The following is a 26,679-nucleotide window of genomic DNA, read 5'->3' as shown; positions in this document are numbered from 1 at the left end:
TGCACAACTTCAAATTGACTCCCGATGAAGAAATATTGTTTGTGAATGTTTCGCAGCGTTTTTCGCGTAACTATCTCATAAATAAACCCTATGATCGTCAAGCGGACTGGTGAAGCAAGCCCCATTAAAAGCGGTTGTCGGTCCCTCTAAGTTCAGGCCAGCCGTGCAGCTTCTTCAGCGCATAAATATCTTATTTTTGCTGCGGTGTCTCTTTAAGATAACCTGTTATTATGAGAGAAGAATCTTTTTAATGTTGGAAAAGGAATTCGGAATAGTACAATTGTTAGTGTATGGCTTACTACGTAGTTGTTTGCTTTGCCCTACACTATACTGTGTCACCCAGCGCAGAAATTAATTCACTTTTAATGGGGGATATATAGCAAACTATTAACTCAAAAGCATATTTTATCCGTTTGTTTGGAGTGCTATGTCAGAGCGAAACAGCACACTTTATTATATATATATATATATATATATATATATATATATATATATATATATATATATGTATATACATATATTCTACCTGTATTGAAAATGAACTCAACTGTAGAGCGATACCTGTGCAGTTAAGTAGAATATACACAAGTGAAGAACGTACAAAAAAGCGCAATACTACGAAGACAGCAGTTACGATACCAGCATTGTACAGTACTCCGTAACAACGCACGTAAAGCTCAGGTGCATTGCCTCGGAGAATAAGTGCAAAAAGTGGTGAATTTTCAAGTACAAGAGGCTTTTGGGATTAGAGTACTCACGTTAAATACAAGGAATTTTCGAATAGCGTCTCCAAAAGTTTGAGGCCCCAAAACCTTTTGCGTGTATTCGCTTTAGGTCAAGCATAGAGCTAAGAGTTTTTGACCGGGGTCTATGGTGCGTTGGACACTCCTTGTTCTAGGCCACTCTAGCGTTGGCCGAGAGCCATCACTTCAGTGGGTGCCGTCAAGTTTGTCTGACGCAAGGCTTTTGCGGCAGGCTTTGAGGTTCCCGTTAAATTCGATAAATATCTTTAGCGTCCCTAACGCAATACCGAAAGCCTGTTTGGGTATCGCACATGGCCAGTGGCCTCAGCGTTCTTTCTTCGGGGTCCCAAACTATTTGGGCACCTTTTTGAGAACTCCCTAAAGTGCAACGGCAATCTCATTCGGAAAACGGACCCCCTTTGTGATTCGCAAGGCATATTGAGGACATGATAACGCTTACTCTTCTTTAGCACTGCACATACAAGAAATATCACATTAGAGGCTCCTACAGCTGTTTCGCAATATTTATTTTTTGGCAGTATTTTATGGCAAATATTGCATAGAACAAACTTTACCCTATTCCTAGACCCCGGCGCCCTCCTGGACGACCACCTCCAGCGTACACTCCTCCACCTCCTTCAGCTGCTCCACCGTAAGCAGCTTTACACCTCACCTCTATATGCTCTAAGATAATTATGCGGTTTGCTCTAACCATGATGGCGCTAAACAGAACTTCGCAGGCGTGAAACTCTTGTAACATAAGAAGGTGCAAACATGCCTGAACTCATCTGAGCTAAGCGAGCTGCTACGAGAAAGTACATACATTAGTCTGACGTTAGGTCGATCCTACAAAATTTTGCGTTTCTTCGCGTTTGCCGAAAGTGTCCACAATTCAGCGAAGTAACTACAAGGCTTTTGATGTGTTCATACTGTGGCTGATGATTAATCATAATGGGAGATCCTCAGTGTAAGGGGTTTACTGGGAGATCATAAGAGCGAGAAACGTGGTGCTGCTAAGGAATGAAAAACAAATTTTAAGTGTGTAATAATGTTTTCCAAGATTTACACCACTCAGTTTACCCTGAGGACTCCAAGCATGCTGGTGTGATACTTAAATGGCACGCAGCTTGTTGAGTTAGATTGTGGCTCTAACCCTCTTTATTTTTTTTATTTTTTTTGCTCCAAGCAGCACCAAGGTTTTCTGTGACGGGTCGCCTATCGCTCGCCTTCGTGCAGGACAGTCGCTAAGGTCGCGGCCACCCTAGACACCTAAGGCTTTCACTTTAATGACGCCTTTTATATGATACCTCACCGGGAATCACTGAAACTGCCAAGACAATCTCCTCTCACATCCTATAAGGACATATACACAATTACACATTTTGAATGAATGTTATTTTTCGAACCAATTAATCGATGTATTCTTATAGGAGGCATGCTCAACCGTTGCCTCCTCTTGTGGCAAGACCACCGTAATGGTAACTGTGATCTCCTTTCGAAATCTGCCTACTAACCGCATGATTCAAAGGCTAGTGACGAACTCATCACCCTATACATGAAAAAATTAGCGCTTCTTGAAGTGGAAGCGCGTTCCTGAAAGAGACAACAAAGCTTACGGGCGCCTACGCAGTCCTCGCTCTTGCTGTTGAGCAAAGTTGCGCAATTATTTTTCTTGGTTGCTTCCTCTATTTTTTTATTCTTCTCCTTTCTACCTGTTCTTTGTTTTTCTTGCCTGCGTTTATCCTATTTCTTTCTTTCCCTCTTTCTTTTTCTCTCTATTTCTCTTTCTCTCTTCACAGGTTTCTCTTTCTCGGTCTTTTCAATCTTCTTTCTCTTCCTCTCCTTCCTCTCTCTCAGTCAGTATAGCTCTCTTACTCTTTTTAAGATATCTTCTCTTTTTCGTTTTTTATTTCTTTCTCTCCTCTTTCCCTTTCTGTCTTTCGTTTTTTTTTTATTCCTTTCTTTCTATGCTGTACTTAACTCTTGCGTCTTGCTCCTCCTTTTCACCCTTACATCTGTCTTCCTCACCCGTACTTCCCTTTCCCAGCTCCCCCCCCCCCTTTTTTTTCTAACGTACTGTACAAGATAATGCTTTCATCACGTTCGATGCGTGCCTGCAGCCTAGTGGTTAACTGGCTTTACTTCAAATCGTAAGTGTGCGGGTTCGACTCTCATCTCACTAAAATCTTTCTTTCTCGATCTTTATTTATCTTTCTATCTTCCTCCCTGTATTCATTGTTTCGCCCACTGAGGTTAATGGAACCCGCACCTAAAATATCGGCTCACACGCTCAGAAATCGAAGCAAAAGATGAAAAAAAAAACGACAGACGACGACGATGAAGGGGACACAAAAAGAATGCACCTGCCCATGATGATGAGAATTTTGTGTTCACGGCTCACGGATCAATGGTGGCTTTTACGATTTTTGCTGTTAAGGTACAAGTCAGTCTACTCTGAAAGAGGGCCAGATTCATTGAATCCGGGAACAGCTCCCGCCCCCCTCTCATACCCACCTTATCACTTTTCAGAGAAAATAAGCTCATTGCAATTAAAGCAAAGCCTAATTCGCCGTGTTTTGTTCTTTGGTAACCATTTTTTGTGAGTCCGGTAGTTCCTTTTTTAACATCAATTGTAATAATGGACATGATACATCATGTTTTCTAGTTTATCGGCTCAAAGACTGTCAAAAACGTCTTTATCATATATTCCGAAGTTTTAGACACTGCGGTAACATTCAGACTCCAAGTAAAGATTTACTGCCACGTTAAATTGTGTTTTCCTTTAAATACCAAACGTTTATTTATAAAGCACGCAATACATTATCTGAGATAACGTATTTGATTTTTAATTTTGCATAACTAGTTAAACAATCAGGAAGAAAGACCAGTTGCTGTTGGTGGTGAAGTTGATGCTTCATTTTTTGTGTTAAAGTTACTCTCTACTATATTACCACCAAATTATGTTTTGTTTTTCTATATACAATTCTCATCAAAATAATGTTAAATGTTCATAGAACTATTTGCAAGAATAGCGTAAAATCACTTTTCCAAGAACCAAAATAGTTTCGGTTAATCTGTTGAGCAGTAACTTCAAAATAGCTTTCCATAGCTTCAGATAAAATGCGCGAGAACCGTTCTAGGTCATGTCCATTGGTGCAAAGGCTGGCATCACCCTAAGCGGATAACACCTATTAAGGCACCCTATGACGGTGCTTTGATGGCCGGCACACGCCAGCTACTGGCGGCAGTGGTCATCGGTGGCTGTAAGGCGAGCAATAGAGCCTCAACGCTTTGCTTATCCCGGCTTTCACCTTCTTGTGCTATAAGAGTGCAGCACCTGCCGTTTTTCTAAGACCTTAGAGAAGTGCATTGCTGATAAACATTATGTCGATGGCAGCTCTACCACTGTCCCATCGCAGAGTGCATTTTGTTTTCGTCAATCTAGTTGGGAAGCAAATCGGTTAAACGCAGTGTCAACGTGTTCCCCGTGTTTGCTGTGCTCACGTGTTGCGAGCACAGCAACATGCTCCTGAAGCAATGTATTGCGAAACGATGAAAAATAGCAGCTAGCTGTCGATATTTTGAGATCCGACAGCTTTCATTTATTATCGTAGAATAGCAGATTCTTGAAAGCGCTTGCGGGTTTGGACTGCCACAAAATATAATATTTCTAGCGTATATTTCCCGGAAAACGAAATGGCAAGTTTCTGTCCCCACATGGTGCAGATGGCATCGGGGATGCCATGTTATGTTTACGGCGAGAACATAAAACCGGAAAACGTGGTGCCGTCCAACGAATGAAAAAAAATTCAAGTGTACAACATGTTTTTCTAACGACGGCTTCCGATGATTCTTTGGTTTCGGTAATGAAGAAGGCTTTATTTATTCGAGCTAGGTGACTGGATTTAGCAAAATAAAGATACGGACGATTGCTTGGCATTTGAGCTGGAAAGGGTTTCGGATCTGTAACTCCAACTGCCAGGAAATCTTATTGACCAGTATAGTAAAACATTAACAAAACAATTCAGTACATTAAAAAGACACTTCTGATTCGAACGAACCACAACTTTGCAGGCCACAATTTCCCTCGCCACGACCCCACCTTCTTTTCCTCCTCCATCTCCTGTGGCCAGACCTCCGTAAGAAAATAAAAAATTCTGGACTCTGTTCTCATACTGAAGAAACCACATTAATGCAGGCATCAACCCACATGTAATTTCCCTTACATACCCCCACCACCTCCTCCACGAAGGCCACCTCCTCGTGGGCCTCCTCCCGTGGCCAAACCCCCGTAAGATTTTCAATCCTAGTCCTACCAACTTCCTTGCACCTTTCCAACAGCTAAAAACATTCACCATTTCCACATTTTCAGCCCCCCGGGTCCGCCTTATCAGCCACCAGCACCCACGCCTAGACCACCGTATGATATTATTTCAATAATTGTCTACATAATCCAAGCCACAATAGCGTAATATTTGAGAATATATATTCTTCAATCTCTTTTTATACTTTTTAAAAATAAGTTTGAATTTTAAAGTTGAATTGTGAGCGAAGAACACAGACTGAAACACGAGCGTTACAGCCAAGAACCAGAGCCAATTTTATGTCAAAATAATTCCTTCGCCTTCAGAAAACCAGCGCACTCGGCGTCTCGGGCTTCCGTATTGACTTTGGACAATTTTTGGTATGCTCTTCTGCGTATGGCGGTGTGCAGTCAATAATCCAGAAGTGGCTATAAGAAAAAAAAAATGGCCCCGTATCTGCAGGTTACACTGCAAATGTCGTCGAAAGACGATAGTGTTGCGTCTGGAGAGAGTGAACAAAACGTTCATTAGTGTTCTGCGCAAGAAAATTGGTGAATGGTACTCTGGAGGCGCTGCGTTACAGTACCTCGAGCATACAGCGAAGGTGAACAAGCGCATCAAGTCACGTCAAACGTGAGACATAAGCGCCATCTGGCAGTTATCTTGGAAAACGAAGCGCGGCGGCGTGCACATGCGTCTCATGGGTGATAAGGTGTAAAATGCAAGGCGGCGGGTAGGTGCCACTGCCGTGTCGTCTTAGCAAAACGTTGGAAGCACTTGCCTTTTAGTGCAAGCGTCGCATGATCAGCGCAGCGTGATAAACGCTACGGTCTTTAGAATTACTTATGCATGCCTCTTCTAGTAAGATACACACATGCAGAATATTGATCTGTTGTTATAGTGCCTCAAATATGCGCAATTATGACTTTTTAATTGACAATCGCACAAGTATGAACGCTGAATCTTGAGTATTGGTGGGCGCTGCGGATGGGGTGGACCATTTGGGGTATCGTTAAGGGTGGACAAACCGACAAATGTACAGACAGAGAGACAGACAGACAGACCAAAACTTTTCCGTTGAAGATCCCCAAGAAAGGCTATCGTCTTTTAAAGTAAGTAAGAACACGAACTCCGGCGATAGATACAGCATGCTACACGACCGACGGCTGTCAAAGCCATTCAATGTAAAACGTCATATTATTGATTGCGCATGGTGCCGCCATGTTAAGTATATTTTTTAACGCTGTATTGCCCTGAAGTCTGTCTTCGAAAAAACCATACACGGGTTATTCAGACCGATTCAAAGAACATATCTGCTACTTTAAAGATGGATCGGGCACGGCAATCTTGCATATATTGCATATAATATTGGAAAGCGCAAAGACACGCACAAACTGAGAACAAATTGAAAGAAGCCATGTTTTCTTGCATCCGCTTAACCACATCTCAATCACACACACACATACACACACACACACACACATACACACACACACACACACACACACAAAGAAAAACATCTCGATACTTCAGTCTCTGTATGACATCGTGTTGTTGTACGTGGACCTAGGGTTTACCTGCAATACAAGCTTTCGTGATTTAAGTATTAGGTCTCTTCATTTAAGTTTCTAAAATTCTATTTTGATTATAAGACACACAGTAAGGAAGGACACCAAGTTAGTTTTCAACACGCAGCGTTGTATATAATGCCCTCAAATATTAGTACGTAGGTATCCTTCCATTTTGATTCCATCCAAATGTGCACCGTGGCTGAGAATGGAACGGAACCACAATCTTCAGAATTAACATAACCACTCCATTTCAGATAGGCTATGATGCTAACATATTGTATAACAATTGAAAAGAATGTATGTCATTTGAGTTTAGTGGTCATCGCACATAATTCTACAGACGAGTCGTACTTACCATCGGCGTCTACCAGTGGTGTCTCTTAACCGACGCGTTTCCTATCACTGATGTTCTGACCGGTAGGCCCTAATCACAGATCGCTTACTCACCCACGTGTCCCTGAAAATGAGAGCAGCACTCGTAACGGAGCGAAGTATTTTTGCCAGCATGTGTGCCCTTCTTGGTGTTTTAATAATACGTGAAAGTCATGAGAATGATGACACACGTAGGATACTGATTCATTCACGAATTTTACGAGACTCTATGAATAAATTTAATAGGCATGGTGATATATCACCAAAAAACAACGCAGACATCCTGAAAGGAAAGTTCATCGTGATGCTTGAAATTCAACTCCCTTCTGAAGACGCTTCATGATGTGTGTACTCCTTACGCATGTGAAAGCTGTATGCATATTATGGCCTATTCCCGCTCTTCGACGCTTCGTTATGGTCCTGTTTGAATGTTTGAATTGATCGTGATAGCATCTTTGTGGATAAGGGTGTACAACGCTCGGCTAATTGCACAGTGGAACACGACAGACACACACATGAAAGAAGTGTGCGCATTTTGTGTGTTCCCTCGTGTCACCTGTCAGGTGCGTTATACTTCACTTTCAATACTATTCTCCACTCGGATACGTTCTTTTCTGTGTTATAAACATGAATCGTTAAGCGCTAAGCGACAATCCTGAACGGAATGCATAAATAAAGCATTTTCGTGGAATTAAACGATATTGGTCGGTGTCGTAGCATGTGGTGTTCAACTTCACTTTTACCGCGATCAAAACTTTGCAGGACACAATTTCCCTCACCACGGCCTCCACCTTCATTTCCTCCTCCACCTCCTGTGGCCATACCTCCGTAAGAAAAGCAAAACCACTGCACTCGTTTGAGTTCAGAAGTACATAGAATATGTTAGTCTTAAAGAACACGAAATTTCCCTTACAGACCCCCACCACCCCCTCCACGAAGACCACCACCAGTGGCGAGACCGCCGTAAGACTTTCAAACCCAATATTACTATCTACCTTGCAACTTTTTCAACACCTAACGCAAGATTTGTTATTTCCACATTTTCAGCCCTCCAGGTGCGCCTTATCAGCCACCAGCACCATCGCCTAGGCCACCGTATGAGTACAATCTTACATTTATCTTTAGCGGTGTATACCGCCATGCTTTTGTGTTTCATAACATGTTTTCTTTGATTCCTCAGGCTATAGATAAGCTTTCACGTGGTACGAGCCCCACAGTTATATATTTGTCTGCAATATCTTTGCCCGTGTGAACGAAATAACCTGCAGCGTAACTGAGTAGCAATAGATTGAGAATGGATTATGGGTAGCTGCGAGGAAGCACATCGAGAAAAGGAGTATAAGCACTTGTGGCCCGTAGCCCGTTGAACGAAGATGAGAAAAAAGAACATGGTACAAGCGCTATACCTCAACGATTTTTTAAGCATGTAAATCAAGCACTTGAAAACAGACAACAAGTTGAAAGACACTTGAGCATCGCTTCACGAGTAGAACGCGATAGCGTAATAGGGTCGTGTGTTCATAGCCTTCTCGATCGGACGCCTCGCTTTGCATCTCGGTGGATACCTCAAGTGTGCCGCAATGGATGAAAAGGAAAAGCCTAAGGGCGGGGCGCTTTTTGCACCTTTTTCTTAAGTTTTTTCAGGATCTAAGGAAAACGCACAGAACTTCTAGTTACAAGACGTCAGATTATGCACTAAAACGCCGAAGAAAAAATCGCGTGGTCGGTATAGGTGTGCTTATACAAGGCGCCTCTCTCGTGTTGTAACATTTTCTTGAACGGAGCAGAGCATAACGTGGTAACTCATTCTGGGGCATGACATTCGTTTTGTCAAGTTTTGTCCGTGGTTCTTTTATACTCTACACAAGCAGCTGCATTGCATCACAGTTACCACATATTTCACCTTCCAGAAATACATTTTTCTCAACTTCTAACAACACCGTTTGAAGGATTCTTTGAAAATTTTTACATATAATTATATTTATTCTCTGCGGCTCAGTCTCTTCTTCACTGCCACTTCGCGTGCAACTCAAGAAGCTGAGACCCAGGTTAATCCAATATGATATATTTAGGCAGCCGATGATTCTTTGCCAGTTTTTTTTTTAATGCTGCGATAATTTTCTGCTCTCATCCTGTGGTCCTCCTATATGACCTTAAAATGTGCTCATTGTACTTTTGGAGCAGTAATCACTGTGAACAAAGCAAATTTATATATGCGCGTTCAATATGACATTACTACTGCTCATTTGTTTTTAATTTTGATGCCTTATTTCTGATTGTTTTGTAAATTTACCTACCCAGACCCCGTCCTTTTTCTCCGCCACCACCTGCGTACCAGCCCCCTGGACCACCATAAGACCTTGTGGCTTTCCCGAAAAAAAATTCTATACGCATGTTCATATTACAAAAGAGGAGTGAACAGATCTGTTCCCTCCTCTTTTTAAACCACCTCGTCTTTCCTCAGTACCTCCTCAAGCAGCACCATCTTTGCCAAAACCCCTGTCCATACGCTAAGAGTTCACATGAGATGGGCTCATAACCCTTTATTCTACTGCCATTTTACTCAGTTTTGTCGGTATCTAAGCTGTCCCTCGATCGATTGCCGTAATGGAAGGCGTGCGCACAAGGAATTTCAGCTGTCGAGTGGCCATACGACCACTTTTCATTCACCGTACGCCTTTCCAAGAATGCCAACTTTCTCTATGACGAAGTGGTCAGCGTCACTGTTCATACAGAGATATTCAAAATCTTTCCTGATGATAGTCCCGAAAGAGCTTGCTCTTTAGTTGTCTTCCAGTATGGGCGCGTGCTCTTTAGCACTGGGAAATTTTAATTCTCTTTTTTAATTGCACTTGACCTGCAATTTTCTCATTCTACAGCATTAGGCAGCGACGCTTTTAGGACAATATTGCATTCGTAATATATCGGGAATTTTATTTTGCACTTATTCAATAATTTGTGGAAGATCTTTATGCAAAATTCTTTATTTCCCGTAATTTTTAAGTAGCTAGCCTCATTGAGATAGTGTGAGTGATGCATACTTTTGCGTACCAGAATTCATGACGCTGCATTTCAGTTTTTAAATCTTCTGCTATATTTTGAGACTGCCTCTTAGTAGAAATAGAAACACCATCAGTTTAGAGAAAACAAGAGGACTTGGAGAGTCCCTCTGACATACAACTATACCGATCCACTTTGCTCGTGTTTCCGTTTGCTGTGTGGTCACTCACTAATGTTTTATGAAGAATTTTATGTCACGCTCATAACTACCCACCGTTCACTACCACAAAGTACTGGGTGGGCGGTAAATGCCTGAAATTGTGCGAGATAGAAAGTTATTATCATTGTTAGGTAGGAAGGCACCCCAAGTATCTCTTTTCTGCCTACATGTGTTCTTCCAGATCAGACACGTAGCTTTAAACCTTGGTAGTGATTCTTAGTTCATTTATTAACGCCAACTGTGATCATAGAGGCCATTTGGTTTTGAAGTAAGCTTGATGAATATGGGACCTTTCGATAAAAAAAAGAATGTTGTGGGGCTGCCAGTTTAGAATGTTTTACCACAGATATGACTTTTGTGTGTTTTGCATGTTGCCCATGAAGCAAACCATTCATTTCATAATAATCTTACGAGATTTCGTCGAGGCTTCGTGGCCTCGTTTGAACACGGTAGAACACGCACATACCCAACTTGCAGAAAAAAAACGTCAATCAGTGTGAAACATTCTCAAATATTCATACAAAGTGCACAATCGCAATAGAAAAAATGCAAGCTCAATACACTTGGGCTAAATTATTGGAGGCGTGTGTGCCTGAAAAATTGCACTAATATTAATGGGGTTCAAATGCCTTACAGAAAACGTTTACCTAATATGTAGATCAAATTTGGTATAGAAAAAAGGACCGGTACATTTAAAATATTTTTTTTACAAATGACACCCAAACAACATTTTGGAAAGTTCAGACAGCAGCCACGTGATCAAAAAATGTTTTTTTTTCCTCCGAAATATTCTACCGTTTCACTGTTTTCAATGCATTAAATTATCACAATTTTTTTTTAAATACATTTGAGATGGTCGCCAAAAAGGTTTGGACATTTGCTTTGGAGTGACTCTACTGGAACGTGCCGATCGCTGCTGATAGGCAATGAGATATAAGAAGACTCCGATTGGGCACAGACTCGCAGTCCGCTTTTAGTTAATGTGCACGTTGCGAGTTTTTGTTTTTAAACACGCACCTGAGAAATCTTCCATGTTGCTCTACCTTAGAGGTAGTAGTGCCCTATAGACCCCTTCATTGTTTACAAACACAGGCCTTTTATGACATCCTGTTTCATTCACCAATGTACCAAAATGGCAGCCGTGGGCAAGAGGAGCTTCACTAAATAACCCGATGATTTCCTACAGTTTCCTTCGCTTATCTGGAAAAAAAAAGATTTTAAGATAAATGTCTTCTTCAGCTACATAAAAATTGGAAGAGGTTATCTTAAACATTACGCACGTTATTTTTATCTTAAAAACTACAGAGATAGTTTCCTTACTCTTGAAAAAAACTAGGAAACGTGCTGTCAGTTTTGACGTTATGAGCTGGTAAATGAGGCGACCGAAAGTTTTTTGGGGTACAACGCTTGCGATCTGAAACCATCTATATATACGGCGTGACCAGTGAACGGTTGCGCAGCACGAGCGGTCGTGTTTTTTTTGTTTTTTTCATTCGAGTAACTTGTTAGCAGCGCTTACCGCATCGGCGTTGTGAGGTGAGAGAGGGGGAGCGTAGGGGAGTATAGAGGGGGAAGGCACGCTCATGCGCAATAGAGGTGCAAACGCCACGAGGAGGGATGCCCACAGTAGAGAGAGAGGGGGAGCGTAGGAGAGAAGAGATAGGAGGGATGCGCATGCGCAGTGGAGCGCGGACGCCACTGGATCAAGTTCGCTCTCAAGATGATTCGCATGTAAAAATTAAGAGAGGACGGAGTGCTCCGTCTTATCTCAATTATTTGCTGAAACGCTTTGCGCACCAAAAAGCGTTTTCCTTTAAGAGCCCCGAGGAGTGGGAGAACGCAATTGATGGCAATCGGTACTTACTATTTGCTCTGCATGGAACCCTCTAAATCAAATTACTCACTCAATCAAATCCATAAACAAAAGCAGTCAGAGAAAGTCACTTGTAGGAGGAGTAGCCAACACTGGGGGGCATTCCGCGCGGCCCTGTGTTCGATGTATGGAATGTTCCGGCAAAAATTGTTTTATGTAGCCGAATGTTTTCCCACCCGATGACATTAATGCATTGCTGTCTTCTAAAACCGTTACATGAAGTATAGCTCGAGTTACCAGAGTTCAACATAGGCGGGTTCAACTGTACTATGTCTGGGTAAACAATACATATCAAACGTTTGTGTTAGCATCATAACATAGTTCTTTACACGCTTTCAGTACCAATCAATTCGGTTTGCTCGTCATTGTGGAATACTATCTCACCAAGCGTTGTTGATGTGCAAAAACTTTTTCATTATTGAATGAATCCGTAAGCTTCTAGTTGTAATCTCCAACCTAACCACGCTAAACACTAAGTACACGTATTTTAATATGTTGTTAGACAACTGCAATGGTATTAGCTAGCGTGGCCGCTTCCACCATCTAATTGAACTTCTTTCATGCAACTTGCAGACTGCCCTCAGCACGACCACCACCCTCGTTTCCTCCTCCTCCTCCTCCCGTGGCTAGACCTCCGTAAGCAATCACAATACACTACCCCCTTCTTCGCTGTTCACCAGTTCGCGTAACACGTCATGTATTAAGCAGAAATAATCCTTCCATACAGGCCACCCCCACCTCCTCCATCCAGGCCCCCTCCCGGTCCGCCATACCAGCCACCAGCACCTGTGCCTAGACCTCCGTATGAAAATCTTGTTCTTGTTCACCTTCTCTTGTGGATCATACCCACTGTGGGGGATTGGCCAAGTATTGAGTCTTCTGATGAAATCTTATGAGATTACAGAATTATGGAGGCTATAGAATGTAAATATTAAAAATCTTAGAATGAAATGTTGATGCTCACTCAAAGGTACAAAGTGTAAAGCTTTTATTAGTAATAGATAGTAAAGTTAAAATAAAAAAAGAATTATGAAGATCAATCTTTATTGCAGTTTTTTTTCCAAGTTTATCTAACTTTTATTCAAATTAATCACTTTATTACTTCTATTCTATATTATCATATTCTAACATCTTTTTTATATTTTCTCTTCCTTTATTTTATGCAGACAAAATTCAACCTTTAATAAAAGAGTCGACATATTAAAATATTCGGTTTTTGGCGATCCCCCAGCGTGGCTGTGTGCCACAATTTCAAGGATGTACTGTACTGTTCTCTGCATACCTTGTTTTTCCTTGTTGCACCGTGGTCCTGCGTCGTGTGCTGTCCACGTAGCGACAATATAACGAAGCGCCCCATGATTGTCCCTTTATTCTTCACGTCTTCAGACGCAGTGGTACGATCACACAACTGTATACTGTCATCCTGCTATCATTCAACATTACTAGGAGCATGTACCTGCATAACCATAAAGCTAGTGTGAATAAATCAATGCGCTATATCGGAGAAGTTATTTCTGGGAATTTAACATAATTATGCTTTGATGGCAGAGCACTGATGGTTGTGTAAATTAACCTACCTAGACCCCAACGTCCTTCCCTTCGGCCACCACCTGCATACCAGCCACCAGGACTACCTGTGCCGAGACCACCGTAAGCACTTAACGGCTTTCATAAAGAAGCATGTACGCGTGACTACATTCCTTCCACTAACTGTTTTCTCTTCTTTTGAACCATTCTTTCTTTCCTCAAGGCCTCCTCCAGGGCCTACGCCTTTCCCAAGGCCACCGTAAGTAAAGATTGCATTTATTTAATGTAAAGGTGTCGTGACTACGCTGCCCCCATTCTCCAACTGCAGTGCATAAAACGTGCTCTCGCGCATCACTCCTTACCAAACTTCTATCGGCTCCTCAATCTATTTGGTCGGTGTTCTTGTTTCTGTCTCTACTAGCTGCTGCTATGGGAACATACCGTGCACGACGTAGAATTTGGGTCATGGAATTCTTTTTTTTTTCCACAACTAGTTCAGTTTAAATTTTTGGTTCGACAGTATAAAGCAACAACCATTTTAGCGGATGTGACCGTGCTCATGTATTCTGCATTTTATTGAATAAGACGCATTCACTCTCTACGTAAACACTGTCTATATTCACGTAGACTAAACCAATCAAGACGCTAGTTTTAGCAATATATCGGTTATAAAACTGGCAAGCTCGTGCACCATCAAATTTTCTACGTTTTCTTATTTGAACTCGCCTATTACGATATCATGCCACAATATTGGTTACAAAATTTAATACTGACTGTTGGATACCCATGCTGAAAAAATAGAGGGCGAAAAGGTTGGAGGAAAAAAGAAATCGAGGCCTTCAAACTGTAGCACACTCACCCACCATCCTGATGGCCACCACGCGCTCATAAAATATGACCTCTCTTGTAAGGATCGCGGTACCGCCAAAGATGCGTACCTCTCCCGTCGCGCTTCCACCCCTTCGAAACTTAATAGGCTACTCTGCGCCACCCCTTCGTATCACTGCATCTCTGAGGGCGTTGTTGCGGTTCCTGCGAAAACCGGACTGAGAGCCAAACTGAGACTGTTCGTGGACAATGTTGCTGCCTATTACTCGGATGGTGCTCCAGTCACTACATTTTCTTTTCCTCCTGTGTAAAACTCTTTTTCTTCCCTTGTATTCTTTTACAAGCCTTTTTCTCCTTCCGAAGTGGAGGATAGTAAACCGGAGTCTTCCTTTGATTAACCTCCCTGTTTCTTCTAAGGTTATCCTTCTCTCTCTTCACTGCATAGCTGTTTGGCACGGCGGCAAATGTGACTTTTTAAAATGCGTTACCTTTGCAAATGAATCGACCGGCGACAGGTTCCAGCATGCAGGATGATCGACCTGAAAGTGGTGGGGGTTTCAGTTCGAGCAGCTTTGGACATGAAATTAGAGCAAACCAAAAAAAAAAACGAGACAACAAAAAGTTTCCGCGTCGAAATTTTCGAATATTCTTGTACGCTGCCTCTAAGGGGCTTGTGGCACTACGTTGAAAGCGTCCGAGTTTTCAAGCATGTCCATGAAATCGGTTGCTGTGTCATAGCTATTACTCATCCGTGTTTGCTTATCTTATATGACAAAGTTTTGTCAATGAGCCTATTTTTTACAGCCAAAGCTCTTATGAAGTCTCAACAACGGTCGCGTGCGACACCGAGTTGTCCGGCGCCGCCGCCGGTGTGCGTACATACTGTCGCATGAAACAAGAAAAAAAATAATTTCCAAATAAAAGCACCAAGAACACAGCGGTATACGAACCCGTCACCTCAACGTGTCAGCCCAGTATTCCACAGCAGAGCGATGACGGTGCTTGAGGCTCTGTTGCAAACTTGCCGTAGGCAGGCTTTATGTCGGGAAAGGAATATATCTAGTATGAGTAACAAAGTGTTTCGGAACATCAAAGGAACAACTGCAGGCGTCGCACAATGAGAATTCTGGAACGTGCGAGTCTTCCAATGCTCCAAGCCATTACAAAAGCTTGTTCTTGACCACATGCAATCACGCATCACTGGTGAGCGCGCATGCGTAAACTGTGGCGCATACCCACTTCACGCATAATTCGTCATCGTCGTCAGCCGCTACATAAAAAAATCTGTACAAACCTCCTTGCTAGTGTGTAGCGGATACCACACTTCTTCGAAGAATGACAAAGAATGGCATAGTGAATGCCGGCCTACTGCGCCAAAATTAAAATTAATTATGGCGTAATGGGCAATTATCAAGTATACATGTTGTAGCAGTTACCCAAAGAATTGTTCGAAAAAGCTATGAAAGGTCGCTCTTCCAGCTTTCGCTGTGACTGAGCGCCGCGTTCAATGCAGGCCGTGCGGTTTTTTTTTTTTTTTTCAGTCAAACCATTTACAAAAATTGCAGTTTATCTTCATTTAGTTTCTGTCGAAATAAGTATGGTTTTAATGGCTTCAATTTGATATGTAAGAACATTTCTGATTCAGATAGACTGAATGCTACGGACTTGAGTGCATGACAATAACCAGAACGCTTATGATGTTTTAAGTGGAATATTTGTACTTCTGAATGCTAAATATAAGAAATAATAGTACGGAACCCAACATGCTTGTCTAGAACGTTCGAACGGAGCGTTGCGTACTGCACTGGCGACATCTGTAAGCTACGATTTGTTTTGAGTAGCCCATATGCAATCATGCCTCACTGGTGGCAGCGAATGCGTATATTTGGGTCATCTCGGACTATGCATTCTCAGAAGACGCCGTTTATGTAGTCCGGAATGCGCCGGTCAACAATTTAAACATGTGTTAAGTTGTGTGCCTGTTTTCAGATTAATTGATTGATTGATATGTGGAGTTTAACGTCCTGAAACCACTATATGATTATGCGAGACGCCGTAGTAGAGGGCTCCGGAAATTTCGACCACCTGGGGTTCTTTACCGTGCACCCAAATCTGAGCACACGGGCGTACAACATTTCCGCCTCCATTGGAAATGCAGCCGCCGCAGCTAGGATTTGATCCCGCTACCTGCGAGTCAGCAGCCGAGTATCTTAGCCACTAGACCACCGCGGCGGGGCCTGTTTTCAGATTAGGCATGTGAAACTTACTCATGTGGTGCTTCGTAAATAATTGATAGGCGCGAACGAGAGTAACAATGCTATATGATCAGAAATTATTAAGTCTTTTGTAGGTGTGATCGAAATTAACTATTACCAGAACGATTTCTACGAAGCTTCCAGCCTTAACAATGTGATGTGCAGGGCTTCCTCCTATTTGTCTATCAAGTCATACGGGCAGCAAATATTTCGTTTCTAAACAGATTTGCACTTTTTTTTGAACCTCCACTGATCTTATTGTAACATAAGGCGTGGGCAAACAGTACACATTATATTTAAAATAAGCTTGATCCTCACAGATCATATCCATACATCATTTATGGAACTGCATTGCATTTACTTAATTACTGAGCGATTCCATGTCTGAATGCGTCATTGATTGAAACGTTCTGATTATCCTTCAAAAGACACACTTCATTTTTATGGAATCCGAAAACATACCGTAAACTTATCCTCGCCGACCGCACAACACACTCATTCGCACAAAAATATTTTTTATGATATTAGACTTCAATAGCCTTTTTTTTCGAGAATATGTTTTTGTCCATTATAAGCGCGACTGTAACAATATTGGGCTCGAGAACTGCAAAAGTGGTATCATAGGGGCTTTCCGCTGTCTACGTGGTTTGATCTTTCACATACCTTTTCCAGACCACAAGTTAGTCCACCCAGACCACCACCCTCGTTTCCTCCTCCTCCTCCCGTGGTCAGACCTCCGTAAGATATGAGAATACACTACCCTTCTTCACCATTCACAAGTTCGCATAACATGTCATTCATGGATCATGAATAATGCTCCTTTCCAGACCACCACCTCCTCCAACCAGACCCCCTCCAGGACTTCCTCCAGTATCGAGACCACCGTAAGACTTTCCTTGCGTCCCTTTCCTTGCGACTATTGCTTTGACAGTATTTTTCAGCGAAATTTTTGAGCAAAATATTTACTACGTCACTATTTCCAGCCCCCCTGGTCCTCCATTCCAGCCACCTGCACCTGCACCTAGACCACCGTATGAGAACTTTTCAGTATCTTTACTACAACTCATTTCCATTTTCTTTTTTCTCTTTTAAGCTTTGCCCTCCAGGCCACCATATTGTCGCGCATGCTCATTTATTATTATTTTTTTATAACATCGGGCTTCGCCCACAAAACTATTACCAGCACCGTAATGGTTGAGAAACTTGTCGATGAAAATATGACGCGTATTTAAAACACAGAGAGTTGATTTAGTTAGTACCTAATCATGCCTAAAAACTGTGCGTGCAAAACAAACATGTACACGAGACGTTATTACACCACAAATTTGTGTCTTGGCATTTCTCTTGTGTCCATCTTTACACATCCAGTCTTTCAGCATAATAGCGCACATTACGCAACTAGCCGAGTTGAGTGAAATTCTTCACTCAGAAATTAAGCGAAAATGCATCACCGGTCACGGAAACGCGTAGTTCAATGTTCCTTTTCTTTGGGGGGGGGGGGGTTGGAGCAGCTGGACATAGCGGCAAGATAACAGTAGTCGGTGACCGTGACGTTGAAGAAGGCGGATGTCAAACTAGTAAACAGTTGATTATTTTTCGGCGAACGCAGTCACATCTAAACAAAGTATCTACATTACAAATATAGTGTGGAGGATGGTTTTTGTTGTTTTAATATTTAAGGCGCTGGTGTAACACATTGACTCTACGTGCGTAATGATATTTATAGCGCTAGCACTCGGAGTTCTTAAGTTGTTGTACATCATTGTTCGCAAAATATATGCACCGTGTGTAGAACATTCAAAAACCATCAAAAAATCTTCCAATACCATGAGGCACATCGTACGCTGAGATGCAAGTCAAACTCCATCACAGTGTAAAAAAAAGATACAGAAGTGGTAAGCCCCTTATTCAACAGAATCGTCATGAAGATACTGCAAACCAAACATTGTGGGAAATGAGGATGCACGTGAAAATGAGAAAAACAAGGCAACAAATTACAGTTTCAAATTTCCATAACGCGTGCATAACTGTATACTAAGTTTGAAACCACTTCCGCCGAGCCGCCGTGATTTGGCCGTGCCTTCAGCAAGAGCCTCGTCTTCGAGTGCACCAAGATGTACCTTGCATTAGATGAGGTATCGCAGTGTACTACGCTGTCACCTATGTAACTTCAGTACGTCGAAGTCCTGAACCAAGCACTGTTGACAGACTTGTATTTCGGGAATCGTCGACAAAAACTCTTGTGAAGCCTGCTAGTCATTGAATTTTTCGGAAGGTTTGATACGATAGTGTGTAGCTTCTTGTGCATACTTAAATCAGACAGTTACGCTGACAAAGGAGTTAGCGAATACCTTTCACCTCCAGGGTTGGGCCGTCGTTGTGCAGCAGTTTGGTTGGCTGCATTGCAACATTAGTTGCATAAGGCATGCCATAAAGGTCGTTCTCATAGGTGATGGCATATGAAGCATCAGATAATAGCTTCATGCAAAGCAGGACTTTGCTCAACGAGGCTCTCTTGTACATCGCTACAACAGGAAAAAACACAGTTAACGATGGCACGGTGAAAGCACAGCTTGCCACTCTCGTGAAATGCGGCCACTATCGGTGGTCCTTCCTCTGCTCAAAGTATGTTAGCACATGAGAAATTCGCTATCTGGATCACTTCAAGGAACCTTTTTATTGTGGTAATGGGTGACTGACGCACAGGCTCTGTCGTTTTATTTATTGGCTACAGGACGTGGCAAGTGGCCCCAGCAAAAGATTGAAAGTCCTACTAGCCCACATGCCCTTTGTGCTCCTTTCCGTCGGCTGTATTCCAAGCGCACTTGTTACACGGCTCTTGCAATGCGGTCTTCAATCGTTGATCTTCGCGGAGACTTGTCTTCACGTAATCAGCACCCATGCCTACCAATATGAGACCTGAAACGCTCCTATTGAACTCGCGAAAGTGTACCCTCCATCTACCCCTCTCAGCGGTAGTACATGCCTAGTGCGCAGCTCGCACAGTTACCGCGTGTTGAGGTGGAGAAACATTGTAAGTCTTAAAAGTACTCGTGACTACTCCATCTACATATTGGCTTAGTGCATACGATTCCTAACAGCCTGGCATACGTTACAGCAATATGACAGACACAACTGCTTCCCTATATCACTTGTGACACAGATTAATGATTTCCGTTAGCGCCTGACCTTCATTAGCACTTTGATGAAGGCGGTGCTCAACTCTTCGAAATCATGAAACTTGCACAGGAGATTACAGACTTATGGGGTTATAATGACTATGAGGTGTGTGACCGGGGTATGTGTGCTCTTCTCTCTCTTTTTCTCTGTTTTTATAACTCCCTCATTCCTTCTCTCAGTGTAGGGTACAGACTGGCCCTTTTAGACTTGTTGAAATCCGTCTTTCCATCCTGTTTCTTCCTTCGAATGTCTTGCAAAATCACAGACAAGCCTCGTATATGTGTTTCGTCATTAATAAAAATACTGACGGTCATCGACGAACATTGCTAAATACATATATACCCCGCCCACAGACCTCGGAGACCCCCAGGACGGCCACCACCTGCTTATACTCCTCCACCCCCTTCGGCTAGACCACCGTAAGGAACTCTACATCTGATATGTGAATTTGGAGAATGCAAATGTCTGAATTGACAGTGCAGGCACTGGATTACATGAGGCAGCTGTTACTAAAAAACACAAGAAGTTGAAGTGTTCTTTTATTAGTGTAAGACAGATTAGTTGCCACGAGGAAGTATGTAACACTGGTACTCAACCGATCCTTTATATTCGTTATGCGAACGTATTATGCGAAGATTATGCCCACGTATTCATAACGGATTGCCTGTGTTAACGTGGTCACGTTAACAAATGTCGTACTGAGCAGCAGAATTGTCAAATCTTACCCGGAGTCACGCGATATTAACTACGTACCAATGAGGTAGTTTAAAACAGCAAACCCACTACAAAGGCCTCTTCTATATTAAATAAGAAGCATCATCATCGTTACAATCATTAGCCACATGTGGCCACATATGCTGATACGTAGGTACATGTGCTACCTCATCGACTTGCAGTGGGTACTCGCCACATCGAAGGTGTCAAGTGCCCTTAGAAAGTTTACAGTGACCAACTACTTCGCAGCAGGCAAGACAGGGTAGAAAAGTCAGTGGGCTCAAGACGCAATATTGTCGTAAACAGAGCTGATGTACTGGTGGCGGTCGCCGGTGGGATTTTTCGCGACAAAACGTCTATGTCCTGCCAAACACGGCTTCCAACTTCTTGTGTTACACACGGGTAACATCTGCCGAACTTTCCAAAGCATATTAAAAGCGGCTTTTCCCCAAGCTGGGGGCAAAACATTAACGTGGCCCACTAGCAGAGATCCTTGTTTTGTAATACATATTGAAAGTAATCAAATTATTGGGTTGAAAACAGTGCCTCTGTGCTCCCGGCTTTGTCAGAGATCTTGTTGCGAACTTAGCAGCATAGCCTAATTTGAAACTAGCTTAAGAAGACGTTTCTTTGCCGAATAGTCAATTTCGGTGGATTTCTAGTCGGTCCTTTCTGTGTGCTTTGTAAATAAATAAATTCTTATCATTCACGTAGACTGCCGTGGGAAGTCTTTTAACCTTTACAATAACCAAAATTTTACAGGCTACAATTTCCCTCGCCACAACCACCACCTACATTTCCTCCTCCACCTCCTGTGGCCAGACCACCGTAAGAAGCACCAAAATGCTGCTCTCTTTCTATATTGAGAAGTGTCCATACTATATTCCCCTCGAACCCGCATGATTCTTTACTTACAGACCCCCACCACCTCCTCCACGAAGACCTTCTCCTGGGCCTCCTCCAGTGGCGAGACCCCCGTAAGAATTTCAAGCCTAATCCTATATCTTCGTTGCAACTTTTTAAGAGCTAACAAAAAATTTCCATTCCTGTATTTTCAGCCCCCCTGGTCCACCTTATCAGCCACCCGCACCCTCACCCAGACCACCGTATGAGCATATTTTTTTTTATATTCTTGTACAGGAATTTACAGCGCTTCGCCCTGATGTTTCTGAAAACATTTTCTTTCATTTTTCTCAGTAGCTTCCTTTACCGAAGGTTGGAGCTTTGAAGGTGTATTTGGTGTGATGCCCGCTATAAGTCTTGGTAATAGTTCAGTAAAGAGCAAGGACGCACTGGGAAGAAGACGTCTGACGACGCACGGCGCTATTTCTTTTTGCCTTTGTGTCTTCGATAACTACTGCGCTCGTAGAATGTGAAAATGACGTACCAACAAGTGCACATTGCCATGCTTGACCCCACAGCCGACGCGGGCAATGCTGTCGTTAAACAAAGGTCATTTTATGCTGAACTTATTTATAGCCTCCGAAAAGTAGCACACAGCCTGTAGGACTTCGAAATTCTGGCTACAGAGGGTGACAATGGTGGTCGCTATGCCATTTAGTCTTCTTTAAGCCAATGATCTGTTTTGATGTTTTAAACAGATAGTTCAATGCATGGTTCTTGTCATATGCGTGCCGGTGCGGCTTCAAGATCTTCGAAGTTGTTGGGAGAGAAAAAAATCGGCAAATCCAACGTACATTGGCCATCAATGTTATGCTAATCATGCTGAGGGACGTTGACAGTGTCGTAATTTTATTTTGGGAAATGTTACGAATAGACGTTAAAGATATGTACAAATTCGTTATGCACAGATATATGTTAAACAGTCACATGTTTGCTGTTGCGTAGCGATTCCAACAGCAACATGGGTATTAGCAAAAGCAGAAGCGGTAAGCTGAAATGTAGTGCTTGAAACAGCGAGAATGGCAGAACTAGACACTGCTAGAGAAATGAGCTGCAGTAGATGCTCTTCATTACAATTGTCGTTAACCTGACATGACGGTTGTATTCTAGGAGTACGTATGTCTCGTTTATAAGATTGGATAGCAAGCACTGAAACCGTAATTGACGTTTCACGAACATTACGGTCTGCTCGAAAAGCAGCTCCGAGACCTAGCGTTGCTCTGTGGTAGAATACTTGATTGCCACGCAGAATGCTGGGGCTCAATGCCAGCTGGGACCATGATACTTATTTTATGCGTTCGTTGGGTCAACGCTACCGATGGCAGTTTTCAGGGGCGAGGCTCCTGAGGGTCGACCTAGCATTTGTTCATAGTGCCCCACAAAACCCAGACCTAAACTGAACACCTGCACAACAAAAAACGAAAGCATATGTGTAAACAACTGACTGCAGGTGTAACTAACTATACGACAGCACAACGCATGATCACCCACACCATCCGTTCATTCGTCCGCCTATTCATCTGTTCATCCGTCCATCCATCCATCTATATATTCGTCTGATCATTTGTCCGTTCGTCTGTCCTTGAGTTCTACCGCTCACTGATTCTTCATAACGCTCTCGATTTAAAATTACCAATATCTGTTGGAGCAGTTCCTTGGATGATATAAACTGTCAATCACCTTCATTGTATTGTGCTGAATTGCAGTTTATCTTAACCGACGTGAGGGCTGTATTGTAAACATATGTAATGTTTATAAAATCGAATAGCCATCACTGCATCCCGAATCGACGCTTCATTTACCTTACGGTTCATTTGAAAAGCAGTTGCGAGACCTGGTGCGGTTCTGTGGTAGAATACTTGGATGCCATGCAAAATGCTCAGGTTTGATTTCTGCTAGCACCCTGACATTTTTTTTCTTTACATTCTTTGGGTCAACGGAGTCGATGTCAGCTTTATCTTAGCGCTCACTCGTGAAAATTACCCGAGTGTGTTCTCGCCATTCCTGGGTTTAGATGGTGTGTCAATCACCTGTGGCACATACCCGCATACGAGTGGCATACGAGTGGAAAGCGTTGGACGACATACAGGAAGATATTGTGCCATTATTTATGTCATTACCAGCAAGTCATGTTCGTGAGAGCATCTTACTCTCCCATACGTATTATAGTTTAACGCTAGTTAAGGAGGTGACCACGAGAGCTCCTAGATGTAGGCAGCTGGATAGATAGATAGATAGATAGATAGATAGATAGATAGATAGATAGATAGATAGATAGATAGATAGATAGATAGATAGATAGATAGATAGATAGATAGATAGATAGATAGATAGATAGATAGATAGATAGATAGATAGATAGATAGATAGATAGATAGATAGATAGATAGATAGATAGATAGATAGATAGATAGATAGATAGATAGATAGATAGATAGATAGATAGATAGATAGATAGATAGATAGATAGATAGATAGATAGATAGATAGATAGATAGGCATTAATCACTTCGCATTTAAAAGCCGTAAGAAGAATTGTCCTATTTGAATGTTTAGATTGTAGTTGTAGCATGTTCGTGGATAAGAATGCACCCTACCGGAAGAATTACACAAAAAAAACACAACACGAACACACATGGCGCCAAGCGTTTGCATTTGGTGACTTCTCCTCGTGCCACGTGTGAGGTGTGCTACAACTCAGTTTGATTGCTTCTCATCATTGGTTTCTTTTGTATGTTATTTGCATCAATCTAAAGTAGCTATTAGCTAATCCTTGTATTTATTATAATGTACACAAAGCTCACATTGAAGTTATTTCAGTCGATCACATTCAAGATACTTACAAGAGTGGAAGCCTGGGCTAGTTGGTGCGTAGTCATATTTGCAAGATGTTTCAGCGCGCGAACAAAGGAAAAAAGGACAGGGTAGACAGAAAAAGCGCTGACTTCCAACTAACTTTATTTCATAGAGTGGCAAGAATTTATACGTCTAAAAAGGAAGATTACAGAGCATGAAGGTAAAAAAACAAGCCTAATCTACACACCAGTAACAGCACGTGTGACGGGTCCTCTATTGCCTCAAAGCTCAGCCAGGTAATCACGTTCAGCCTGTGATAAAGCAAGCGATGAAGTGCTTACGCATTTATCTCCTAGCACGTGTATTTTTTCGGCTTCGATAATTTTTCGGGTAAGCTGGTCCCTGTGCCTTGCCAATATAGAGCACTGACCAAATAGGGGGGTGCACCCACAATCTCGGCAATGAATGCCAAGATGCCCTTGTACCACATTGTGCACATTGTTTCGGCGTTCTCGGAGGCGGTCGTTTATGCACCTGCCGGTTTGGCAGACGCGCCCACACGTCAGTGGAATCAAGTATACGACTCCCACTGCGCATGTGACGTAGCATGTCCTGTGCGCGACAAATCACGCGGCAGAATTTGCGCGAGGTGAATTGACCTGTTTGCAAAGCTTCTGCAATTTTTCCGGTGTTGAAAAAACAACAAGAACGTTGGCGTCTCAAGCAATCTTTTTTAGCCTGTGTGAGACGTCGTGCGCATACGGTAGTGCGACAGGCCGGCTCTTTCTGACGCTGTTACGCTTATCTGGTTTGTCGCCTCGCTTCACGACAGTGACCAACGAGAACGTGCACGGGGTAACCAGCTTTGGTGAGGCGCTCCACTTGTAAGCAAAGCTGTGGTGTACCATGTGGGGGCAAGACTTCTTTAAGGCGTTGGCAAGGCAGAGGTTAGCGATGCCCCGCTTGACCAATTTAGAGTGAGCTGAGCTGAAAGGCAGAAGTGGCTTGCCGCTTCTTGGATCATACATCCAGTAAACATGTCGGGGTTCTAGCAAAAGCTTCAAATCTAGAAATTTCAGGTTGTTATTAGTGGGTGATTCATACGTTAGAACTAATGGTTTCAGGCACTCTCGGAAAAACAGTCAACACGTCAGAGGAAATGGTCTGAATATTTTGACTGTCACATTTCAACAACACGAAATAATCATCAACAAAACGGCAGACTTTGAAAACCACAGACAGAGCCATCAAGTTTGTTTGACAAGACACGATCATGATGTGCTAGAAATGTGTCACTGAGAATGGGTGCCAAGCATGAACCAATACATACTCCACTTTTTTGTAAGTATTTTTTGTCATCCCATGATACAAAAGTGGCCTTCAAATAGAAGGTGAGTAACTCTAATAAGCTGCTGTTATGAACTCCAGTGCGCGTTTGGAACGCTGATGATACGAAGTTGTCTATGGATTCCTCTACACATTTTAGTAGTTGATCATGCGGCAAAGAGTAATACAAGTCCTTAATATCCACAGACATTGCCTGGAGTCCTGTGTTAGTTCGCCCAATAATGTCAATAACAGCGTCAGAGTTTTTGACCTGAAAAGGGTCGTGTATTGTTACATTTTTCAGCTTTTCTTGCAAGAAAAGTGTTACCGACTTTTGCCAGGTCCCCCTTTCTGTTACAATGACCCGCAAAGGGCAGTCAATTTTGTGAGTTTTCGCAGAAAAGAACAAGTCAAGGCTAAGCTTTTTGCACTATCTATCGCCTTTGAAAGCTTCTGAAGCCCCAGATCCCCGGCAAACGACCGCCTCCGAGAACACCGAAACTATGTGCACAATGTGGTCCACAATAGAGGACCCGTCACACGTGTTGTTACTGTTGTGTAGATTAGGCTTGTTTTTTTTTTTTACCTTCATGTTCTGTAATCTTCCGTTTTAGACGTATAAATTTTTGCCACCCTGTGAAATAAAGTTAGTTGGAAGTCAGCGCTCTTTCTGTCCACCCTGTCCTTTTTTCCTTTGTTCGCGCGCTGAAACATCTTGCAAGATACTTCCATCAATCAATAAATCAAAATAAAGCACTTATGAGAATGAAACGCTAATCGTCATTGGATTAGCATGTGGTGTGAGGCCTCCAACGTTTACACTAACCTAACTACTTTGCAGGACACAATTTCCCTCGCCACGACCTCCCCCTTCATTTCCTCCTCCACCTCCTGTGGCCAGACCTCCGTAAGAAATGAAAAACCACTGCGCTCATTTGAGTTCATAATCACCAATATCAGTCATTAACATGCACTAAACGTCCCTTTCAGACCCCCATCACCTCCCCCACAAAGGCCACTGACCCCTTCTGGGCCACCCCCAGTGGCGAGACCTCTGTAAGACTTTC

At 42.6% G+C, this 26,679-nt stretch overlaps 1 protein-coding gene across 50 annotated transcripts in view; it reads left to right on the top strand.

Moving 5' to 3' along the window:
* Positions 1 to 26,679, top strand: part of LOC119161759 (uncharacterized) — a 230,137-nt gene that overhangs the window by 107,665 nt on the left and 95,793 nt on the right. For 43 of the 50 annotated variants that reach the window (XM_075880833.1, XM_075880818.1, XM_075880812.1 and 40 more), the window contains 17 exons: positions 1,330 to 1,395; positions 7,753 to 7,818; positions 7,906 to 7,953; positions 8,038 to 8,085; positions 12,657 to 12,719; positions 12,811 to 12,885; positions 13,665 to 13,733; positions 13,834 to 13,869; positions 17,366 to 17,431; positions 17,521 to 17,577; positions 17,677 to 17,724; positions 20,227 to 20,292; positions 21,350 to 21,415; positions 21,505 to 21,564; positions 21,646 to 21,693; positions 26,454 to 26,519; positions 26,603 to 26,668. In XM_075880833.1, coding sequence (XP_075736948.1) covers positions 1,330 to 1,395; positions 7,753 to 7,818; positions 7,906 to 7,953; positions 8,038 to 8,085; positions 12,657 to 12,719; positions 12,811 to 12,885; positions 13,665 to 13,733; positions 13,834 to 13,869; positions 17,366 to 17,431; positions 17,521 to 17,577; positions 17,677 to 17,724; positions 20,227 to 20,292; positions 21,350 to 21,415; positions 21,505 to 21,564; positions 21,646 to 21,693; positions 26,454 to 26,519; positions 26,603 to 26,668 — 1,014 coding nt within the window. The remainder of the gene's footprint in view (positions 1 to 1,329; positions 1,396 to 7,752; positions 7,819 to 7,905; positions 7,954 to 8,037; positions 8,086 to 12,656; positions 12,720 to 12,810; positions 12,886 to 13,664; positions 13,734 to 13,833; positions 13,870 to 17,365; positions 17,432 to 17,520; positions 17,578 to 17,676; positions 17,725 to 20,226; positions 20,293 to 21,349; positions 21,416 to 21,504; positions 21,565 to 21,645; positions 21,694 to 26,453; positions 26,520 to 26,602; positions 26,669 to 26,679) is intronic. The other 7 variants (XM_075880842.1, XM_075880814.1, XM_075880819.1 and 4 more) reach the window with 6 other exon arrangements.

The sequence above is a fragment of the Rhipicephalus microplus genome, chromosome X (genome assembly GCF_043290135.1).
Source record: "Rhipicephalus microplus isolate Deutch F79 chromosome X, USDA_Rmic, whole genome shotgun sequence".
NCBI lineage: Eukaryota > Metazoa > Arthropoda > Arachnida > Ixodida > Ixodidae > Rhipicephalus > Rhipicephalus microplus.
Note: the sequence above shows the minus strand (reverse complement) of the source record. Positions and strands in the feature narration are given on the sequence as shown.